The 23,756-nt window shown below is 35.5% G+C and overlaps 1 protein-coding gene across 4 annotated transcripts in view; it reads left to right on the top strand.

The window, feature by feature from the left end:
* The window catches only part of UHRF2 (ubiquitin like with PHD and ring finger domains 2), a 75,519-nt gene that overhangs the window by 15,416 nt on the left and 36,347 nt on the right, over window positions 1–23,756 (top strand). For all 4 annotated transcript variants that reach the window (XR_002644533.3, XM_022573682.3, XM_022573681.3 and 1 more), the window contains one exon: window positions 17,771–17,989. Coding sequence is in view for 3 of the 4 variants with exons in the window: in XM_022573682.3 (XP_022429390.1) it covers window positions 17,771–17,989 (219 nt within the window). In the remaining variant the exon portion in view is untranslated. The remainder of the gene's footprint in view (window positions 1–17,770; window positions 17,990–23,756) is intronic.

Raw genomic sequence — 23,756 nt, 5'->3', positions numbered from 1 at the left:
TTTAATATATTCATAGGATTGTGCATTATCACACACTACTCTTAGAACACTTTTATTTTCCCCCGAAAAACTATATGCCCGGCAATCACTTCCCAATCCTCCTCTCACAACAAAAAAATTGTTTTTGAATTTTATTTTATTTATTTTTTTTATACAGCAGGTTCTTATTAGTCATCCATTTTATACAACAAAATGTAGTATTAAGAACTTGCTTGAGGGCTTAGACTTTAACACTGAATTATTTTCCTTACCTATTTTCAAAATCCTAGTATAAAAGTTACTATGGGGAAAGATTTAGTGTTTATTCAACACTAAATGATCTTTGTCTTCATTCAAGTGACATTTTAATATGTATAGAAAGTATGAAACCAAATCTTTATCAGGTGTGAGTTCAAGATCCTAAAATGGTTTTGATTTTTCTTAACAAAAATGGTATAAAAGACTGGTGTCAACTCAGATTTCCAGGATACCTGGAAAGGGGTCAAAAGTAGATCCCTTTCATCTTTTCTGATACTTTTTATGGTTTTAGTTAACTTGTCAACGTGGCTTATTTCAAATGTGCAATCATACTGTTTTTTACCATAGTAGATGATAATAGAAGCAACAACTAGAATGGGTATTAATATCTGGGATTGGCCAGGACTGGCAATATTGGTAAATCGAGCCTGGGATAGAAAGGGATTGGAGTTGATGTGTTAATAGTAACCAGTGTCTGGGTTTATGAATACCATGGCAAAGAGGCAAGAGTGGAGGATTTAAGCTATCTGTATATTGGCTGTCAACAAGCGGAGTTCTTGATTTGCTTCAAGTTTTTATTCTATTTCTTGGAGAAAAGAAGAAATAACTCAGAAACCTGCTACCTGGGACCTGATTCTGGCCAATAAAGGAGTTATTATTTGCCCCCCCCCCAAGAAAAATTGTATAGAATGGCACAGTGTAAAAATAGGGTAAGAAGCTTTAAACACTAAGTAAACTAAGGCTTATTAAATTTTTTACAGTTTTAGGGGCTCTTAGTTGGTTTTGGAATAAGACTTTCCAAGGGATAGACCTGAGTTTGGTACAATGTTAGAACATAAATCACAGTATCTTAGCATTTATTTGGTTATTTTTTAATGAAGAAGTTTGTCTTGATTAGAATGAATGTTAGTCTAAACCCAACATGCATGAGAAGACTAAAATTATCTGTCCAAAATAATTTTACATGATGGAATTGTTTCAGTGTTGGCAACTTAAAGATATGGTAGCTGAACTTTCTTTGAGACGTAAGATATCAGAAGCTTAGTAAATGTCATTCATATCTTCAAAAAGAGAAAAGGACTATACAGAGTAAAGTATGAAATAAATAAAATAGATGAGTTTCTGGATAAGAGTCCCAGATAACAAAAGGCTGGTATAAGCATCTAGAAAAAATCATGATCCCATATGGATGTGATAAAGAATCCTGTTAAAGTTTCTTTCGTCACGGTTATCAGAAAAGTTAAAAACTATAGTCAAGTTCATGTTAATTTCAATAACTTATTAAACAAGTTCTCACATTCTTGGACGGAGGATGCATTGAAGACAGATTGTGGAGTATATGGCTTAGCAGTAGTAATAGATTCTTATTGAGTAGTAAGCTCCAACTTAGTTAATAGAATGTAGCTATCAAATAGTTACACTGTAGGATGTTTTATTAGAAGTAAGATATCTAGAACAAGACTGGTGGTGCTACCGTTTTACCGGGCTGGTTATTCTCTACTTGGAATATTGTTTTGCATCTTCGTGCTTTACAAATAATACCAATAGGACATGGTGCATCTTTAGAGTAGAGGTCAAAATGTAAAATCAACATGAAGAATAGCTAAAAGAACTAAGTATTTACATTGAAAAGACTGGGATCAAGATAGCTTTCATATTTTAAAAGCTCTGGGTGAAAGTTCTATACAGCATAGAAGGTAGGTTTCAGGTTAACATAAACTTCCTACCAGTCAAATCTCTAAAGATAGAGAATGGTCTGCACTGAGAAGGAGACAAAAACAAGCATTGGCTGTCTTCAACCTTAGACGGGGAATTACTAGAAATGTTACATTGCAAAGGGAAATAAAGTTAGAGGTTATTAATCCAATCACTCTAATTTTTACTTCCAAAACAGTATTTGTCAGACAATTTTTTTGTACTTAGTAGACTTTAAGTACATACAGGCTGCCATCCCATTCCATTTATGATTCTAAATCTGTCATTTCTCTCAGTGAATTAACTTCATTTTTCTCATAGATTAAGTTGAAAGTAATCTGCTTAATTGTCTCCAAACTCTGAGTGCAGCAGTGCGAGTGCGTTTTGAACAGCCTGTCATTTAGCCAGTGCAGAGAGGTATTGTACATGGGACCAAGGAACCTGTTCAAGGAATTCTTCTGGGATTTGCAGTGTTTGTCAGTTTAAAATGGCACTGTTCAAAAGTTACTTTTGTAGTGACCTACAGGTCCTAATATATTAACCAGGCTAAATGAATTCTCAGTCTTTGAAATGAATTTCATTAAAAGCATTGCTGTCTCAGAACAAGATTAAGTAGGTATACTACTCTGCATCTTCAATCCCCACTCCAGTCAGAGCAGAGTTAAAAACAATTTTTAATCTGTGAGAAGTGATACGTATTAAAGATTTATAATGTTACTTATTAGGTAGATGTGTTCCACAAAACAACACTCCCAAAAGCCAAATCTAGTAGTTGACATTGTTCTAGAATCTTAGTGAAATCATTTGTTTGCTAACCTTATTCTATTTTTCCTCTCAAAATTATGGATATAAATATTCTAAGTGCATAAAAAGCAGGTTATGTTAAGAGATCTGTTTGAAATGTTTTAAGGTTTAAGAGTTTTACTGTTTTCAGGGGTCCCTTTTCTATACATTCCTTGATGAATATAGACTGAATTGAGAGCTTCCTACTGCAAATAATATAAAGCAAAATTGTGGAGTTAACATCAAAGTGCCTGCTACAAAGAACATATATGTGGGTTTGTTCTGTTTTGTTTTTTCATGATGGCTATTCTGTACTATTCATCTGTCATCACCCTTGCCTTAGCAAGGGCTGTGTATTTTTAGAATTAAACCAATCCAGTAAGTATTTTGGGAGAAAGAGCTAGCAGTACAAATATTAAATCTAGACTTTAGAGATTTAGATTCCAACGGATTCTTAAATCTTCTGTAAAGTTTTAACTTCTTAAAAGCAGCTTTATTAAGGTATAATTCACATAGCATTCAATTCGCCCATTTAAAGTGTAAAATTCAGTGTTTTTTTAGTATATTAACAGAACTGTGCAACAGTCACCACAATCCAATTTAGAACATTTTGGTCTTCCACAAACCCCGTACTCATTAGCAGCCACTCCCTGTTTCCCTACCCCCACCAGCCCTTCCCCCAACCCCTCTCAGCCATAGGCAATCGGGAATCTTCTGACTCTGGATTTGCCTATTCTGGACATTGCATATAAGTGGAATCCTATAATGTGGTCTTTTGTGACTGGCTTTTTTCACTTAGCGTAATGTTTCAAGGTTCATCCATGTTGGAGCTTATATCAGTGCCATATTCCTTTATTGTCAAATAATGCTCCATACTACCACTGTTTATTTATCCATTTATCAGTTTATGGACACTGGTGTTTTCTACTTTTTGCTGCTAGGAACCTTCATGTACTATTTTTTTTGTGTAGGCATTTGTTTTAGTTTTTTGGCATGTATGTGGCAGCAAGATTGCTGGGTTGTATGGCAGTTATGTTTAACCTTGGGAAGAACTACCAGACTTGTTTCCAAAGTGGCTGCACCATTTTACATTCCCATGAGTTGTGTATGAGGGTTCCAATTTCTCCACACCCTCACCAAAACTTTGATTAGAGCCATCCTATAGTATAGGAGGTATAATTAACCTACAACATTATGTTAGCTACAGGTGTACAGCATAGTGATTCAATATTTCTATACATCACAAAATGATCACACCACTAAAGTGTGTTTATTGGAGAATGACTATGCCTGCTTGAAACTTTCGTTTTTAGTGGTATTTTGGGCAGAAAACAAAAGGGAAGGGAATTCAGAAATGAGCAAATGTCAAGGTAATATAGGCAATTATAAACCCATGGAGTGGTTAAATGGTCAATTAAAGAAAAAGAACATCAAATTTTCCCTTATTTCATAGTAAGCTTGTACTGTATATTTCCATAGCTTTCTAAAAGATGTCTTTATTCCCATTAGTTACTTTCTGTAGTTATGTAAGGTTTAAAAATTTTAAGGGTACTGAACATCTAAATTCACAAATCTGTGACTGCAGTCTTGTGAGAGTAGAGATCCTGAAGCTAATTGTGGTGATGAGCCATGATCTTGACTTATAGGGAAGTAGACTGGGAAGGGGGCAATCATTACCTTAGTGTTTCTGGTAGGTTAATATGTCTATAGCATAGCTTACAGCAATTTAATTACATTAACTCTCATGTGCCAGACTCTGAGCTAACTTCTTACATGAATGCTCATGTAATCTTTACAATAACTATAATGTTAGTTACATTAACTTCCATATGAAGAGACCAGGGCTTACTTACATAACTTGCCAGAGGTAACACCTGTTAAATTGTCTGACTCCAGAGCTTAAGGGTTAACCAATATGCATTATTGCCATTCTGCCTTAAACATGGTACATGTAATTGGTAATAGCCTACATAACTTCAAAGGTCAGCCATTTTGTATGACCTAAAGACTTGCTTTAGACTTGGCCTGGGTTTTAAAGCAGACAGCACTCATACAACTTTGAGTTAAACCCTGGGTATGTAAGCAACTGAGGCCACACTACTGAATTTAATCTTTACTCATCATTTGGCTGCTTTATCAACAGATAAAGGCTTAATTCCTTACCCTGCTTCTGTATTAAGAAACATCTGTTCTTAGTGGATTTGGTTTAGATTCCTCTTAATTAGACTAGCGGTTCTCAACCCTAGCTACACATTAGTTGTCTAGGAAGCTTTAAAAATATCAGTGCCTAGGACCCACCTCCATAACTTCTTGTATGGTTGATCTTTGGGACCTCAGGGGATTGCTGTCTCAAAAGTTCCTCTGTGATTCTAATGTGTAGCCATGGTTGAGAACCACTGCCTTAGACTAGTGGTTCTCAAAGTATAGTCCTGTCCAGGAACATCAACATTACTTGTTAGAAATCCAAGTTCTTGTACTTACTCCAGATGTAATGAATCGCTGTCTGAAGGTGGCTCTGCAGTCTGTGTTTTAATAAGTCCTCTGGGTGGTTAATATGTATACTCAAGTTTAAGAACCACTCACTGATTGCCTTTTGTACAGCCTTATCAGTTGCTACTAAGAACCAATATGGGGGAAAGGGGTTGATATGACAATTTAAACATAGTAAATACATTAAAGGCTGGAGATGATATACAATACCTGAGGAATCTGAGTATTCATCTTTATTTTAGTACCTGTATAGGTGGCTTATGGCTTGTTGATTTTTCCATTTCGTTTCCATATACATAAAGGATTAGTTAAGTCTTTTTCTAAAAGAAATTATATTTCATTCCAGCTAAATGATCTGTATCATTTAAATGAGGGACCATTTTCCACTATGCAGTCTTTATCTGTACCTTGGCTAACATAGAAAGCAGGGTCCATCATGTGTTTGTGGAGAATTTATCTTTTATGATGTATTGGTACATTCTTCTTTTTCCTTTTTAACCAGTTGAAATATTCTGTTTTGAGTTTTGTGGCAATTTTAGTATATTATCATTCACATAATGTTTCTTTTGACTTGATAATTTCTCTGAATCCCCCAAACTTGCACTTCCTCTTAAGAACTCAAACCCCAACCCAGACCATATAAAAGGAAAGGTTAACATGGGAGTAGTATTTGCAGAATTAGCTCCAGAACCACTGTTTAAAAAGTATTCTTTATTTCTTCTGTCTGCTCCATCAACCGTTAAGTATTGGTAAATTCTTGAGTGGGGGAGAATACTCTGTAGTAGTTGAATATTTGTTCTGAGATCTAGTTCTGGCTTTCCTTTGAATTAGACTCTTAAATGCATCATGTCAGTCGTTCTAAGACAAGCCTTCTAAATTGGACTTAGGGTTAAACTAGATCTCAGAATCTCCCCATATACCTTCTTCTAAGGATTCAACAGGTACATTTACAGGTCAGTTAAAAAGGTGAATTTGGGAATACTAGTCTTGTTAGTGACTTGCTTTTTCTAATTGCTTTATTAAATTTAGTGTTCTAATTTAGAGACCTTGATTTATAGATTGGAGCTGATTTCTATAAAGAGAAATGTAAGCTAGAAAACACATAGTAGTTTGAACAAGGAAGTATATATAAAGAGGGAAAATGCTTATGAAAGTTATTTTATTTCTGTATCATATCGTAGTGAATTGTCTATGGCTAGGCAAAGTTGAAATCTTTAAACATGAGAGAGAGTTTTCATAGTGACATGAAAACTACTTATATAATCTCTCATGCTCCATATTGTTCACATTTCAAATAGAAATGTCAGTTTACCTCAGAAACAAACTTTTTGTTTTGACTTTTTAGTAAATTATTCTGAAGTACCCTTTTTAAAGCATGGTTCAATAATTCACTTGTTAAAACAACACTATGTGCCAAGCACTATACAAGTACTTTTCCTGGATTATCTCATGTAATCCTCATTAAACAATCAATGAAGTGGATACTTTTCTAAGTGTAAAGAGGGAATAACTGAGATTTAGAGAAGTTAATATACCTAGTATTGAATAGGTGATAAGTGGTAGACTGAGATTCAGAAGAGCACATACTTAGAACCACTCTACCATACTACCTCTCATTTTGAGAGAAGCATGCTTATAAAATACCTTAATGTATAAATAAGTATATATAAAATATTATAAAGCAGTTATGTTTGCATATTTAAAAAATTTCTATCATTCTCTCCAGTTATCTGTCACAGAACAGAAACCTTAAATCAGTAAACACCTGTGTGCCTTTTTCTGTAAGGAGAATGCATAGCTCGCTAGTATTCAAAGGATTTTTAAACCAAATAGGTTAAACTGCTGCTTTTAACAGCGTGTCAAGGTTCTACCATGGGATTGAGATCAAATGGAAATGTCATAGCATCACTTAGAACTTGGAGGGTAACTTACGCTAGGCTACAATTAAAAGCTCTTCTGGCGAACGTCTTAGGATCATGTTGTCATTGCTGCCAGCATTCTCTTAAGATTTTTTGAGCTATTCTAAGCCTGTGGTGCGTGCTTTTGAGTATTCTTAATTATGGCTACTGCAAATAGAAGTCAGTGAGCCAATTCTGAAAAAAATCAAGTGGTATTTTTAGATAAAAGTTGCTGTTCTATAAAGTAACAAAACTGATTTTCTTGAATGTATTGTTGTGATCTATTTCTGAAGGAATCCCAAAAATGTTTTAATGATGTCTGGGTTTTCATGGGAGAAAAGGAATAAGATTTTAAAAAATCAGATCAGAGTGTCATGTTGATCTTGAGTAGGGAGCTATAAATGAGAGGTTTAGTTTCAGAACCCTGGTGCAGTGACCAGTCTCCCCCATTGTTTTTTGGTTGTTACTGACATGTTTGCCAAAGACTTAGAATATTTCCTCTTTCTATGACTTGCAGTGTTCTAAATGGATGATAATCAAAAGGAGGGCAGAAGAAGTTAGATCTTTGACTTTATTGTTGCTCTTCTCTTGTGTTAAAAGATCACTTGGTGCTTAGAAAAATGACTACAGGTATCAGTTAAAATGACTACAGATATCAGTTGATGTCACCTTTTCAAATTTATACATCATTCCTTTACATGAGTGTTTCTCAAAACGATGGTCAGCAACACTGCTGATTCACCCAGGTACGGTATTTATAATGCAGATTCCTGGGGGATACCAGATCCCACCCCCACTCCCTGCATTGGGTGGGCCTGGGGTAGAGCCCAGGAATCTGCTTTTCAGAAAGCAGCCAGGAGCCTATTAAGTATACAGAGCATTGGTTCTCTTATAGGCTGTATAGTTTTAGTCATTAGAATCAGAATTTGCTTTGAATTCTAGGTCTTTGGTTGAGTTTTTTGCTTTGTTTTCTTTGAACTCATTCAGCTTTAATTTCCTCATCTGTAAATAGCTACTTGACCATGTTCTTTTTTTCCCCTAATAACCTTGAAAAGTATCCAGTAATAATAGTCAGATTTTCTGCTTTTCATTTATTAATAAAGCCAGGTTATTTTGGTAAGTACTCTTAAATAATTTATCTTTGGCATAGGTATCTTTTAACCTGATTACATTGTTTCCTCTATTAAAACAGTTATACACCATTGTTAACATGTTGCACAAGTGAGATATATTTCCATGTAATATGTAAAGTCCTACTGTAAGCAGTTTTAAGTAAGTTATTTTTGTCTGTGAGTAAGCTTTACATTTAAGGTGTGAAACTGAGTAATGTCATGTTAGATTAAGAAATGCTTTCTTTTTGCATGTAGTATGACATTAAAGATTTGCTAAACTAGAACATGCCTCCAGGTGAATGTTGTCCTTATTTCAGCATTTTAACACCAGGAAGCCATGTTTTGAAGGAAGGTTTCAGTGATAGTACTTTGCTTAATACTGTTTGAGTCTTCTAAAATGCTTAGTTAGCTTACAAGTCACCTAAGGAAATGTACTTTTACTATTTTATAACAAACCTGTTTTAAAAATTGTGCTTAATCAATTTCCCTGAAATTTAATTCCCCAGGTTTTACTCAATGATTTGTTAATTGAAAACACAATTGGTTTTTGCTAAAATGTCACATAGTTCAGGATAATCAAAAGCATGTACTCTGAAGGATATCTCTAAAAGACATCTAAAGAGTATTTAGAGCAATGAAAATGTTACTGGGAAAACAAGCTTAAGGATATTTAAGGCTTATCTGAGAATGTAGACTTTATAACACCAAAGTGTTTCTAAATTCTCAAAGATGCAGAGTAGCTAACTAGAATAAACTTATACCTGTATTTGGGGTAATACCTTGACTCCAGGTTCTAAGAACAGGTCATGTAGAATAGGAGAAAAAAAGGACCCTAGTCTTATCCTTCCATAGCTGTATGTTGGCTCTTGGCACAGTGTAGTCAGCTTCAGTATGTTCCTTCTTCTCTGCTTCCGGTCTTTGGGGATATCTTGAGCCCTGTTTTAGAAGTTTTTCAAGCTTCTAACACTTCCCAAAATGTTTCAGTCTCCTGCAGTTTTCGCCAGTGCAAATGCTGGAAGAAGTCAGCGCTTGGACCAATTTGTAGAATTTGCAGTGGTTATCTTCAGCCATACATTAGACTTCATGGGAGGCAGGGAATGCTGTGTTGGAGGCTGCCTATACTTAAAAAGACTTTCTCTTGTGTACTTGTATAAGTAACTGGAGCTAACTACAAGTTTCTTCGTTTTAAGAAATCCAAAAACATAATCTTTAAAACGCCTTTTTCTTATTATCTCTGTATAGAATTCTTTGTTCCCACTTAACTACCATAAAACACAGTGGTCACAGTTTATTACATTTTATTAAGAGCTTTAGTTATACAAAAGATTTTTCTATTTAATGAGTTGCATGTTTCCAAACATCTGTAGGCCTGGTATATCCCAAACACACTAAAGTTTGAACATGGTATCTGCTTCTCAATGAAAACTTGCTATTTTGTAGTGTTAAGTTCTGTGATAGAAAAATGCACAACTAGCTTTTAGAGTAACTAAAGTTCTGAGATTATAAGGTAGAGAAGATACTTGTGTATTCCTGAAGGAGAGCCACAGGATACCAAGGATAAGGAGGTACAAAATACAGGGTTACCTAAGGGTAGATTAGTATGGCTGGGGTGTAGGAGATATGTGGTGAGTAGTAAGAAATGAAACTAAAGGTGAATAAAGATTTCAAGTTAAACATGGCAGATTAAGTTGCATGTTTGTCTCCACTCCTTCTTACACCCTCCTAGAAGACAGTAAAAGAATAAATGCATAAACCCCCGAGGACAAAAAATATGATAGAAGTAAGACACAGAAGAGAAAGCAACAAAATTTTGGAAGGTAAGAAGCTAATGGGTAAATGATGCGTAACTTAGGCCAGAAAAAGCTGAAACCTAAAGATAAGCCAACAACAAGCAAGTAAATTGACATCGAAGAACCTTTGGAAGGTTCAGACCTTGGATTTACCAGGTACTTTGGACGTAGGCATATGGAATAAAACTGAGGAGAAGAGGATTGGTTTATTTATATGAAAGAGCATTTTAATCACTTCTACCCCACTCAAGGCTTAAATCAAGAAAGAGGAAAACATGGTATTCAGGAAATAGGATTCAACGCAGGAAGTAATGAAAGGAGATCCCAGCATGACAGCTGTGGAACAGGTCTAAGCCTGAAGAGCAAGTTTTCCAGATTAGAATAGGACAGAGGTCTCTAGAAGATGTTTTGCAACCCAGAACACTAGTAGAGTACCTGAAATGTCTGAACGTAGAAGAAGAGTTTTAACACCTGTGGCAGAATGGGGATAATTAATATGTACATGGAAAATTAAGCAAGTAGCAACCAAAAAGAAGAGTTAAGTACTCAACAGAAAACAAAGTTATGAAAGAAAGGATTTATAATTAAAGCATACTTCATTAGTTAGCTATGAACACTTATTTAGTCAACATGTAAAAAAAATATTGTAAAAAATACTGATTTTTACAAACAACTTGGTTTGTGTAACATGCTTAAGAGCAAGAAATTTTGTCAATCCCTGCAAGATTATAAGTCCTAGAGCCAGGTGATCAGAGTTTGAGTCATGTCTCTGCTTCTTACTCCTGTCCAAGTAAGTTAACTTCTGTGCCACATCTGTAAAATGGGGATAGAATAGTGCCTCCCTCTATCCTAAGAGGTAAATATGTTAACACTTAGAGCTGTGCCTTGTGTTAGTAATTATAAGGAAGAAGAGATAGAGGCAAATGAGCTGTACATCAGGGATGGGTAGAATAACAGTTTGAAGTAAAAAGCAATGTGTAAGCATGTTACTTTAAAATATGCTGGAAAATAAAAGAAATAGCTAAAAGTTAAACAGTTGCATCGGGGGAATAGAAATCAGTGTGGTGGACTGGGGCAGGAGGCTGCTTGTCCTCACTGTAAGCCTTGAATGTTAACTTAGAGTTTTGTACTCTTGTGGGAAAACTTCAAAAAGTGGGAAGAGCCTTTTTGGATTTTAACTTGAAGCGCAGAGCATTTTATTTTTTATTGTAGAAATCTTTAAACTTATGCAGAGGTTGAGAGAAAGAACTCACCACCTAGCTTCAATCATTATGAACTCCTGGCCAATCTTGTTTAATCCGTACCGGCATCCCCAAGCACCACCACTGGATTATTTTGAAGCAAGTACCAAATCTTAAGTTTTTTCAACCAGAAATAGCCTTAGCAGTTGTGGTGGGCACAGTGCTCAGATCTTCAAGACAGAACTTGCTGACCTGCAAGGAATGAATGCAGTTAACTGATAACTTTTAGCCACAGCACTTTTGATATCTGTGACAGTGTTTGAGCCAAAGCCACACTCTTTCTTGGCATCCTCCAGCTGGTGACTAAGTGTGGCAGCAGTTCTAGGGCCTGGCAATTATGCCCAACATTGCTCCAGAGCTCACGATTGGATTGGCGAAGATTTTGTTTGTATCACACTCTCATGTTTCTCTTTCTCAACCCTCTTTTCCTCTCCTTTCAAAGTGAAAGACAGCATCGTGGTCTAAGGGCTATTGCTTCCTAGTCCTACTCTTTCTATTTTTCGTAGGTTCATCCGATCTCGACATCTTTTTTCTCAGTTGAATACTGTAAAAGGATTCTTTTTAAAGTGTGCAGAAGACAGCTAACATCAGGCCAGAGATTTACTACTCTTGTTTTTTGTTTGTTTGTTTGTTTTTTGTGGTATGTGGGCCTCTCACTGTTGTGGCCTCTCCCGTTGCGGAGCACAGGCTCCGGACACGCAGGCTCAACGGCCATGGCTCACGGGCCCAGCCGGTCTGCGGCATGTGGGATCTTCCTGGACCGGGGCACGAACCCGTGTCCCCTGCATCGGCAGGCGGACTCTCAACCACTGCGCCACCAGGGAAGCCTGATTTACTACTCTTTAAAAGGTCTGTGTGTGGTTGACCTTTGGCTGGTGTTGGGGAACTTAACTTTCAGGAGGATTCTCATCATTCCTTGACAAAAATGGTTCACTCTGCACAAACTCTGCAAAAAAATATATTATTTATGCTGAACACCTGCTTCTGGGAGTCTGGAATTTTGGTATGTGCTAGACATTGAGTGCTGATGTGATGAATCCCTAATAAAAATCTTGAGCATTCTTCACTGTACACCCCTGGTAGTAACATTACACACATGTTGTCGTATTCTGGACATATTAAGCACATTTTGTGTGACTACTGGGAGCGGACTCCTTGAGCTTGCACCGGGTTTCCTCTAGGCTTGATTCCATGTGCCTTTTTCCTTTGCTGAATTTGCTTTGTATCCTTTCATTGTAGTAAATCATAGCCATGGGAAGAACTATGTGCTCTCCTGTGAGAATAAGTCATTGATCCTGGGATGGGGACCCTAAAGCATTAAAAAAAAATCCACACGAAATTTACAATAATTCCTTAAAATCAAATAACCAGTCAATGTTCAGACTGACTTATTTTTTAAAAATATACTTGGGATTTACAGATAAGGATCAAAATTAAGATCCATCCATTGCATGTAGTTGATAGGTTAAGTCTCAACCTACAGGTTTCCCCTATTCTTTCTTCCTTGCTATTTATTTGTACAAGTGACAGTTTATTCAGTTTTCCCACAGTCTGAACTTTACTGATTACATTTCTGTAGTGGTATTTAATATGTTCCTCTGTTAATGTTAGTTTCCTGAAAGTTTATACAGTTTTCCCTTGGTATCCATGGGGGATTGGTTCCAGGACCTCCACGCATACCAAAATCCATGGACGCTCAAGTCCCTTATATAAAATGTCATATTTGCATATAACCTATGCATATCCTCTTGTATACTTTAAATCATGTCAGATTACTTATAATACCTAATACAATGTAAATGCTATATAAATAGTTGCTTGAGCCTGGCAAATTGAACTGCCTTTTGGAACTTTCTGGAATTTTTTTCTGAATATTTTCAATCAGTGGTTGGTTGACTCTGGATGCAGAACCCATGAGTATAGAGGGACGACTGTACTTAGAGGCTTGATTGGTTTTAAATTTCATTATTTGTTAAAACTAGTTTAGAGATGGTATTTATTTACCTATTACATGGCATTGGGAGGCACATAATACCTGCTTCTTTGTTTTTTTGTTGTAAGATTTGGGTGTTGTCTGCCTGATACATCCATTGTGAAATTTGCTGCCAGCTTTTACTAGTTTTAGTAGCCATCAGTCTTTACCTACAGCCACTATTTTATGAAATGTAGTAAAAATAGTGATACCTCATTCCTTCATTTATTAGCTATAATTTTTTCATAAGGAGCTTTCCTCAACAAGCAGTTGGTTCATATACAAAAGGTAGGATAAACTATTGATTCTTGAACTTATTCAGTGTTCAGAATGAATAAATTCCCTAGCATCCTCCAGAGGTTGGTCAGTGAGATTTTTACTAAGTCTCATTATGAGCTAATGGATTTTAATACTTGTTTTACTCTAGCTCAGTTCTTTTTGGTGCCCAAATTGTCTCATCTCTGGCCTGTGGAGGCTCCTTCAGGTTGAACCTGACATAATGAGGGTTTCTTTGCATTCAGGTACAATAGGAAGTCCCAAGCTCTTCTGTTTCCTGCCCAGGCCTGGATTCAGCCATTTCTTTAAGGAGCCCTAGTTCTTTTTGTAAGAGCGTATAGTCAGCTGTTCATTGATACTTGTTTTGATCATGTTTCTAGGTCATAACATTGGAAACAGCTAGGAAATGTTTGTATTGATATTTCCAATTAATTTTAGAGTTGAGGGATTATCATTTAATATCCTTAATCTCTTATTTTTTCTCTTACCTTGAAAATCACGGTTTCTATTAATGTCACCACTGACTTGTTTTATTTTACTCATAAGATGGTTTCAGACTAACAGTACCAATATTGCAAACAATATGATTAGTGAAAAGTTGGTATGTTTTTTACTTTGTCCTTAGTAAACGGATATAACCCCATTAATAATGTATAGTTAGTGTATTTTCAAGTCACTTGTAATGGTATTTCTCAGTAGTTAAGTCACTTTTTTTATTTTGCTTTTGGTTTTTAGGGATTTCTCACATTTTGTAAATTCTGTTTTTATAATCAAGTGAAACATTAAACGATCCTATAGGTAAAACTTCAAAACAAGTACATTAAGAAAAAGTGTCCATCTTGGTTCCTTCTACCTTATTTCTTACCTCTTTTTGTAGTAACTAAATGAGTTTTTGTTTATCCTTCTGTCTCAAAATATATGTATGTATGTGTGATTATTTGTATACTCACAAATACATACTACACACTTATATATGTACAAGTACGTATTTCCACACACACTCATTAGGTAGAAAGCACACATAAATGCTGTTTGCATCTTGGTCTTTTTTTTAGTTAATGTCTCTCCATAGCAGATGTCATATTCCTTTTTACAGGAGAATAATATTCCATTATATAATTGTATCATATAGTAAGTAGTTTCCTATTATGGACATTTGATTATTTCTAGTCCTGCTCTTACAGATAGTGCAGCTATAAATAGCCTTGTGTATGTGTCTTTTCCTGGGGTTTTATGTACTTAACGTTTGGGATACATTCCTAGAAGTGGAATTCCTGGATCAAAAGGTAAATATATAGGCAATTTTGCTGTGTATTGCCAAATTCCCTTCTACAAGGAGACAGTACCACTTTGTATTCCTATCAGCAATGTAAGAATGCCTGTTTTCCCACAGCCTATGAACAAATTGTTATCAGATGTCACAAAATGTTTTAAGCAGATCTGTGTTTTAGAATCTTTGGCAAAAGTATAATGGAGTCTAAGGTGTAATCCTAAAGACAGGGAGTTGTGTTAGCCTTGACAGTAGTCTCAGAGAAATGCAGGCCTTCACTAAGGGTACAGTTCCATTAAATAAGTGTTAACAGTATATAGCATAAGGAGGACTTAGTAACTGGATGGAGGAATTGGGGATAACTCCAGTTTCTGGGAGTATGATGCTGATGCTCAATATTCTCTAAATTTTCAGATTATGGGATGGGGGAATTTCTTGAATTTGAGGTGCTCCTGAGACATACGTGTTAGAGATGTAGTTGGATATGTGAATCTGAAGAGAGAATTTTGGGTTAGAACAGAGCTTCTGAGTCATCACTCTATGTGATGTTAAGATATGTGTAGATGAAGATGCCCAAGAAAAGAATAATAGTGATATTTGAGTCTGGGCGTGTTCTTGACTTTGGTAAAAGTAGTTTTTGGGTCCCTTCTATATCTTTTTATACAGCAACTGACTTATCATCTCTGGGTAGCATTAGAAAAAGTATACTTCACTTTCATGACTTTTACACACTTACTGTATACATAAAGATGATGTATTCATATGTTCTAATTCTTTAATTCTGAAATCATACTTAGTTTCAGGGCAAACAGCTTAAATTCCTTTGCTCTGATGTAGGCAATGATTTATTTTAACTCATCTCCAATAAACATGATTTTAAAAGTTTGTTACAAATATTTCCATTCATGGTATCTAATTTTGGCAATCATAGGTAAATGGAGAGCTTTTTACCAGTGAAATACACTTTTTTACTGTGTTAATCATACAGGGATATATGATAATGTCATGATGTAAAAATCACAATACATCTGAGAAAAGGATCTCATCTAAAAGAATAGTTTTCTATCCTTTATGGCCTTAAGAATATTTAATCAGGAAACAAATTCACAACTTTAGATTTAGAAAAGCCCTAAAATATCTAGTTACAAGTCTTCTCCATTTTAGTTCTCAGAACAGCCATATGAGGTAGTTACCATTAGGTACGTTTTACACATGAGAGGTAGTCATATGTAAACTAAACACATGTAAAACAACGAAGTTTAGTAACTTTCCCAAGGATACACGGTAGTAGGAAGCTAAAATGGAATTTAAACCCAGGCAGGTTGAAAATAGAACATATTTTGAGTGAAGAGACCAGTATGATAAAGGATTCAAAACCTTATGTAAGTTGAAGGAAATTCACTTGAAATGTTTTATACTTAGAAGATAGAGGAGGGCAGGTGACAGACTTAGACTGTCAAGGATTAGGTCTTTCGTGGAGAGAGTATATAGATTTCTTCATGGCACTTAAGCTATGGAACTCATTCTGTGTTTATCTTTGATCCAGTATCAAGTATATTCTCTTTCCTATGTCAGAGCTATGTGAAGACAGAATGGTTTTTCTTAGGGTTAAAGCTGGCCTCTCATCACTTAGCATCCGAGCAGAGGTTGCATGGTTATTTGGGAGGCTTGTGGTAAAGGGGAATTATAGTACTGAGAGGGTAAATGGACCAGATCGTTTCTGAGGCCGCTTGCTAATCCTGAGATTTTTCTTTCCCCAATTAACTAAAGTTTGAAGAAACTTGATTAAAATTCTACCCAGGGTTAATATCCATTTATTATAAATGAGTTAGATATACTGTGAGGGTCCTAGACCTGTATAGTACTTGTTTGATTTAGAAGAGCCAAGGCTAGCTGCTAGAGCTGCTTCCAACTTGAGGCCCACTTAAATTTTGAGTAGGCCGCTCAGTTGGTTAAGGGTTAATGGTTTCTTCCCTTAGTTTTCTACATTGTTAATGCTGTCACAGAACCGTATGATATTTAACTATTCTTGTGTTTCTGCAGCACAGTAGCTTATCAAACTTGAGTATGCTTGAGAATTTCTGAGAAGATTTGTGAAAATAGATCACTGGGCCTCACTCCCGGCGTTTCTGAGTCAGATCAGAAGTGGAGCCTAAGAGTCTGCATTTATAGCATGTTCACAGATGGAACCACCGGTTTGAGAACCACTGCTATAGTAGTTTGGCCTTTCTCAGTAGATTGAGTTTTCCAAGAGCAGGAACCAGATATTACTCATTTCTTTTAGCAAGCAATACATAAAGGCAACAGATCTTAATTTTATAGAAACCATTATGGACTGTTACATTGCTGTTTTGGGCCTATGGATACCAGATGTTAGGCCAAAAAGTAAAGCTTTAAGTTTGGGTCAGGTTTAGGTTTGTTAAGTTTACATTTAGAAATTCAAGTAAGATCAAGATTCTGCTAGATTTCTTTCACATGGTTCTACTTTCTGATACATACAAAATTCCAGGATTTTTTGCTCTTGTTTTTTCATTTTGCCATTACTAGGCAGCTAGCTACATGTAAGAACTGAAATCTTATCTTTCTCTTTCTGGAAAAATGGAGGCCATTGAAAATCTACTAGGTTTATGTTCTTATTATGCGTAAAGCAAATTGCAGAACTTGATGAACTGGTTCCAAGTTCAGGAGGAGGTCAGCATCTAGTCTTATTAAAGTAATTTTTAAACATGGGTTAAGAAAATGTGGAAAAGAGGAACTTGGGTTTTTTACTTACCCTACTCTTTATTCCCTATCACCACCACCATCCCCAAGCTAGCAAAGAATGACTTACTAAGATTTTAGCAAGACTTGTTTATTCTGGCAGTTAAAATCAGGGATAAATATCATTTACTTTAAGTGCCATTAAGAATAATATGATTAGGTTTTTATACATGTTGCATATAATTTTAGTCTTCCTTGGTGATAATCATAAGCAGTGTTCTGTGATTCTTTTTTCTCTATTCTCAGGTATCCGGAAAGTGGTACTGTAGAAATAAATGTCAAGGATCTTCGACCACGAGCTAGAACCACTTTGAAATGGAACGAACTAAATGTCGGTGATGTGGTAATGGTTAATTACAATGTAGAAAGTCCTAGTAATAGAGGATTTTGGTTTGATGCAGAAATTACCACACTGAAGATGATCTCAAGGACCAAAAAAGAACTTCGTGTGACTGTTTTCTTGGGGTAAGATTCTCTTCACTGATGCCATTTAATTACTGAATTGAGTGTAATTTTTAGGTATTAAACACACGTTCTTTAGTAAAAAGAAAAAAAAAGATGGAATCTATGAAAGATGGAAATTTCCATACTAGAAGAAAACTTAATAAATTCTTGAGAATTTTTTATTAAGAATGGCCCTTAAATCTCCATTGTTACTTTAAGGCTGGAGGTATTATTTGAAAGCACTTTGGAAATAATTGAATATCTTATTAGAGAAATTCTTGCCTACCCCACAGGATTCTCCTAGGTTAAACCAATAATATACAAAAGCATTTCAATAGCTATGGTTGCTATGAGGATCTATGTTGATATAACACCAGTGAATGTCTACCTAGGCAGCTGTCTGCTGGACTTGCAAGGTAGCAAAAATTTTCTTTTATAGTAATTTAAGAACTTAAAACAAGCTTAATGAAGAGAATTCAAAATGTAAAATGTCACCCAAGATTTCACATTACTCAGATATTTCCATTGTTAATTCTTTAAGAAGTACTTTTAGATGTTTCCTTCAGGTGATAAAGTACTATGCATTGTTTCAAAGCTACCTTTTTACACTTGGGGAAATAGTAAACATCGTTTTGTGTTCAGTTCTTCTGAATGAAGTGTATTGGATAAATAGTCACTAATTTACTTTTTTAAAAAGGCTGTTAAAAGTATTTCCAGTTCTTTATTACAATGTTTAAGTAAACAACTTTGTGTATATGTTTTTGTGCATTTCTTTTCTTTAGAATGAATTATTAGAAGTACATTTGTTGTGTTGAGCATTGGGGATACTAGAAAGACCCTGACAGTTTTCTTTTACTTAAGGGAAGCAGCCAAACTAACATTTCTTGTCAAGTTCTGGTTAACTGATTATATATATTATGTATTATATATAATGGACATATATTATCATATCTGTTATAACATGGAGGTGACAAATCTAAGATCAAGCATCTGCTTATGATTAATAATATAAAGCAGGGGTTGGTAAACTATGTCCCACTGGCTACCTGTTTTATGAAAATAAAGTTTTGTTGGAACACAGTGATCCCCATTTATGTATTGGCCATGGCTGGTTTTTTGTGTGTGTGCTCAACAGCATTGTTGAGTGGTTGCACATGAGGCTTACAGAATCTTGAACTACTTACTCTCTGACCCTTCATGGGAAAAGTTTGCTGACTCCTAAGATAAAGAAAAAGAATATTGTGAGCTTATCTTTTAGAAAACAGTTTCAGAAATTTGTACAAACACAAGTGTGATTCTATTGCCAGGCTAAGGACGTAACAATTAACAGAGTTCTAAGCAACTTGAAATTCTGATATGGATACATATCATGAAGGAAAGGAGAAAGCATCTACATAAATTAGTTATCTAGGGACTCTTATAATGTTCTTGAGTGTAGGAAGTGGAAAGAAGCATGTTTACACAATGGGAAGAGATAACAGTACTCATAACATTGAGCTAAAAAAGCTTGCTATTTAAAACATGTTTTCCTGAGTAATTATGAGGTACAGTTAGAGTGGAGCATTCTGGCTTTAGGGACTAGAACTAAGATTGAGTGAAAGTAATAGATAGGCAAATATTGGCTCATGAGAAAACGATTATATGATGGCTATCCCAAAGTAAAACACACTGTCCTATAAAGGATTATGTTTGCTGTCATTTAGGTTTTTACTAGACATGTTAGGGATACAAGAGTCAAAAAGGAGTCACTGTGGCTTGTGGATGGGAATTTTTTTTCATTGTTAGAAATCTTTTCCCTTCACTGGAAAGAATGGATAAATAACCAGAGGGAAAGTATAAATATATTCTGCTGTTGATAGTTTGGGGCTGTTACAAGCAGTGCTGCCATGACATTATACCTCTGTCCTGGTGCTTATGTGCGTTAGTTTCTGTAGGATGTGTCTTGTCTAGAAGTAGAATTGCTGGGTTGTAGAAGTTGTGCATCTTTAACTTTAATAGATAGGACCAAATATTTAAGTGGTTGTACCAGATTGCACTTCCACAGTAGTATGAGAGTTCCCATTGCTCTGCATTCTTAACCACACTTATTTTGTCAGGCTTGAGTTTTTGCTAGTCAGGTGGGTATATAATAGTATTCCATTGTGGCTTTGATTTACATTTCCCTGACTATTAATGAGATTGAGAACCGTTATGTTTATTGGCAATTTGGATATATCTTGTAAGGATCCTGTTTCAAATATTGGTGTGTGTTGTTGTAGCTAATTAGGTAGTCTGTCTCACTGATTTTTAGGAGTTCTAGAGAACTCCTAAAGTAGAGTAGGGACTTGACCATTTCAGTTACATGTGGAGAAAATGTCTACTCCAATTCTGTGGCTTATCTTTTTTCCCTATGTTTGAGTAGTAGTCGTAATTTTAAGGGGTTGAATTTCTCAAAAATTTTCCCTAATGCTTATACTTTCTGTGTCTTGCTTTAAGAAACCTACTGGGGGTTGGTCAGGGTTGGGGATAGGTGAGGGTGGTCAAAAGGTACAAACTTGCAGTTATATGATATATAAGTTCTAGGGATGTAATATACAGCATGGCAACTATAGTTAACAATACTGTACTGTATATTTGAAAGCTGCTTAGAGAGTAGATCTTTAAAGTTTTCATCACAAGGGAAAAAATATTGTAAATGTGAGGTGATGGATGTTAACTAAACTTTTTGTGGTAATCATTGTCAATATATACATATATCAAATCATTATGTTGTATACCTTGAACTTATACAATGGTATGTCAATTATATCTCAATAAAACATAGAGTGGGGTGGAGGGGAGAAACTTTACTCAGAAAACATAAAGATATTCTCCATTATTACCTTATAAAAGCTTAATATTTACCTTTTTTAGGTCTTTAATCCACTTGAAGTAGGTCTTTTTGTACAGTGTGAGGTAAGGGTTAGACTTAATACATATGAATAATCATTTTTCCTGGTATCATTTATTGAAAAGCCCATTTTCCCCTCATTGATCTTCAATATCACCTCATCACATATCTTTTTGTGTGTGTGTGTGTGTGTGTGTGGTACACGGACCTCTCACTATTGTGGCCTCTCCCATTGCGGGGCACAGGCTCTGGACGTGCAGGCCCAGCAGCCATGGCTCACAGGCCCAGCCGCTCCACGGCATGTGGGATCTTCCCAGACCGGGGCACAAACCCTTGTCCCCTGCATCGGCAGGTGGACTCTCAACCACTGTGCCTCCAGGGAAGCCCCACATATCTTTATATTTGATGCATCCATCTGGTCTCTATTCTGTATCATTGGTCTGTTTTGAGTGTCCTTATATAAGTTCCATGCTTTCATAATATGACAGAGCAGGTCTTCTACCTTGTGCTTCAATAGTTCTTCTCTGTTCTTAGCTCTGTGTAATTTCATTCGGGTTTTCTAGTCATTTTGGTAATTTCTACATAAAAACCATTGGGAATTTGATAGGTACTCCATTAAATGTAATCCATGGGTGTGATTTCTCTCCATTTACTTAGGTCTTTATTATGATTTTTGTCATGTTTTTATTAGGTGGAACCATATGAAATGTTTTTATAGATTCAAAATATTTGAATGTTGGCCATTATATGGTTCAGCCTTATATAATTCTCTCCAGAGGTCTGATCTTATGTGTCTGTTATCCTTATTTAACCTCAGATACCACTTGTTATTATAAATCCTTTTTCAATTTCATTTTTCTCTTTGTTACTGGTATATAAGTAACCTTTGATTTTGGATCCATTAGCCTTACTAGAGTTAATAATTTTAATTCACATGTAGATTGTTTCAGGATTTTTATAATTGTAATCTGTGAATTATGACATTTTTGTGTTGTAGTTTTCCTTTGATTGCTAACTCTTGTCTTCATTCACCAGTTGCCTGTTAGTACATTGCTGAAAGGAGGTGGTGAGAGCAGGCATCTTTTTTTTCTCCTGATATCTCTTTGAAAGTTTTACCAATAATTATAATGTTTGACAGGTATTTTGTAGGTATGCTTTCCTGGACTTGGTTTGACAATATTTTGTATAGGATTTTTGCATTTAGGTTAATGAGTGAAATTTGTATATTAACTTTCCTATCTTAGCTATCCTTTCCAAATTATGTTGGTTTTATAAAATTATCGTGTGCTGTAATATTTTTCTATTTTATGGTAGAGTTTTGTGTCCTTTGCTTGAATGTTAAAACTTCTCAGTAAAGTCCTTTGGGGCTGAGTTTTTGTGGGAAGGTTTTTTGATTTCTGTAATGATTATAGAGCTATTCAGATTTTCTATTCTTGAAATAGGATTTAATTTTCTAGGAACCTATTTTAATTTTAGTTTATTGTCATAAGTTTGGATAGCCTCATCTTTTAACCTGTATAGTCTTTGTTAATGTTGTTCCCTTTTTCATTCCTGAGTTTAGTTTGTGATTTAATCTCACCAAAGGTTTATCAGTTTTACTATACATTTACAAAGAACTAACCTTCATCTTTGATACTCTCTATTGTATTGAAAGTGCAATGGAAGAAGCAAATAGAGGACATGATTTTTAATCTGCCTCGGAGATTTGATAAGGGAACTGGGAGTTAAAGTTCATGCTTGTTCCTAATTTTTAGTTTGTGAGTAGCAAAAAGTGAATATGCTTAAACTGTCTAATTCTAGTTAACAAATTCTTTTTGATTAACAACGTTGTGTTAGTTTCAGGTGTACAGCAAAGTGATTCAGTTATACATATACAAGTATCTATTCTCTTTCAAATTCTTTTCCCATTTAGGTTATTGCAGATTATTGAGCAGAGTGCCCTGTGCTATATAGTAGGTCCTTGCTGGTTATCTGTTTTAAATATAGCAGCATGTACATGTCAATCCCAAACTCCCAATCTATCCCTCCCTCCACCCTTCCCCCCTGGGAAGTTCATTCTCTAAGTCTGTGAGTCTATTTCTGTTTTGTAAATAAGTTCATTTGTATCATTTTTTTTTAGATTCCACATATAAGTTATATCATTTGGTATTTGTCTTACTTCACTTAGTATGATAATCTCCAGGTCCATCCATGTTACTGCAAATGGCATTATTTCATTCTTTTTAATGGCTGAGTAATATTCCATTGTATATATGTACCACATCTTCTTTATCCACTCCTCTGTCAGTGGACATTTAGGTTGCTTCCATGTTTTGGCTATTGTAAACAGCACTGTAATGAACATTAGGGTGCATGTATCCTTTTGGACCATGGTTTTCTCCAGATATGTGTTCAGGAGTGGGATTGCTGGATCATATGGTAGCTCTATTTTCAGTTTTTTAAGGAACCTCCATACTGTTCTCCATAGTGGCTGTACCAATTTACATTCCCACCAACAGTGTAGGGTGCTCCACACCCTCTCCAGCATTTATTGTTTGTAAAGTTTTTGATGTTGGCCATTCTGACTGGTATGAGGTGATACCTCATTGTAGTTTTGATTTGCATTTCTCTAATAATTAGCAATATTGAGCATCTTTTCATGTGCCTCTTAGCCATCCGTATGTCTTTGGAGAAATGTCTGTTCAGTTCTTCTGCCCATTTTTTGATTGGGTTGTTTGTTTTTTGATATTGAGCTGCATGAGCTGTTTGTAAATTTTGTAGAGTAATCCCTTGGCCGTCACATTGTTTGCAAATATTTTCTCCCATTCTGGGAGTTGTCTTTTCATTTTGTTTATGGTTTCTTGGCTATGCAAAAGCTTTTGAGTTTAGTTAGGTCCCATTTGTTTATTTTTGCTTTTATTTCCATTACTCTAGGAGACA

This window comes from Delphinapterus leucas, chromosome 6 (genome assembly GCF_059928025.1).
Source record: "Delphinapterus leucas isolate spDelLeu-1000000601 "Yukka" chromosome 6, BTC_Dleu_Yukka2, whole genome shotgun sequence".
Classification (NCBI taxonomy): Eukaryota; Metazoa; Chordata; class Mammalia; order Artiodactyla; family Monodontidae; genus Delphinapterus; species Delphinapterus leucas.
Note: the sequence above shows the minus strand (reverse complement) of the source record. Positions and strands in the feature narration are given on the sequence as shown.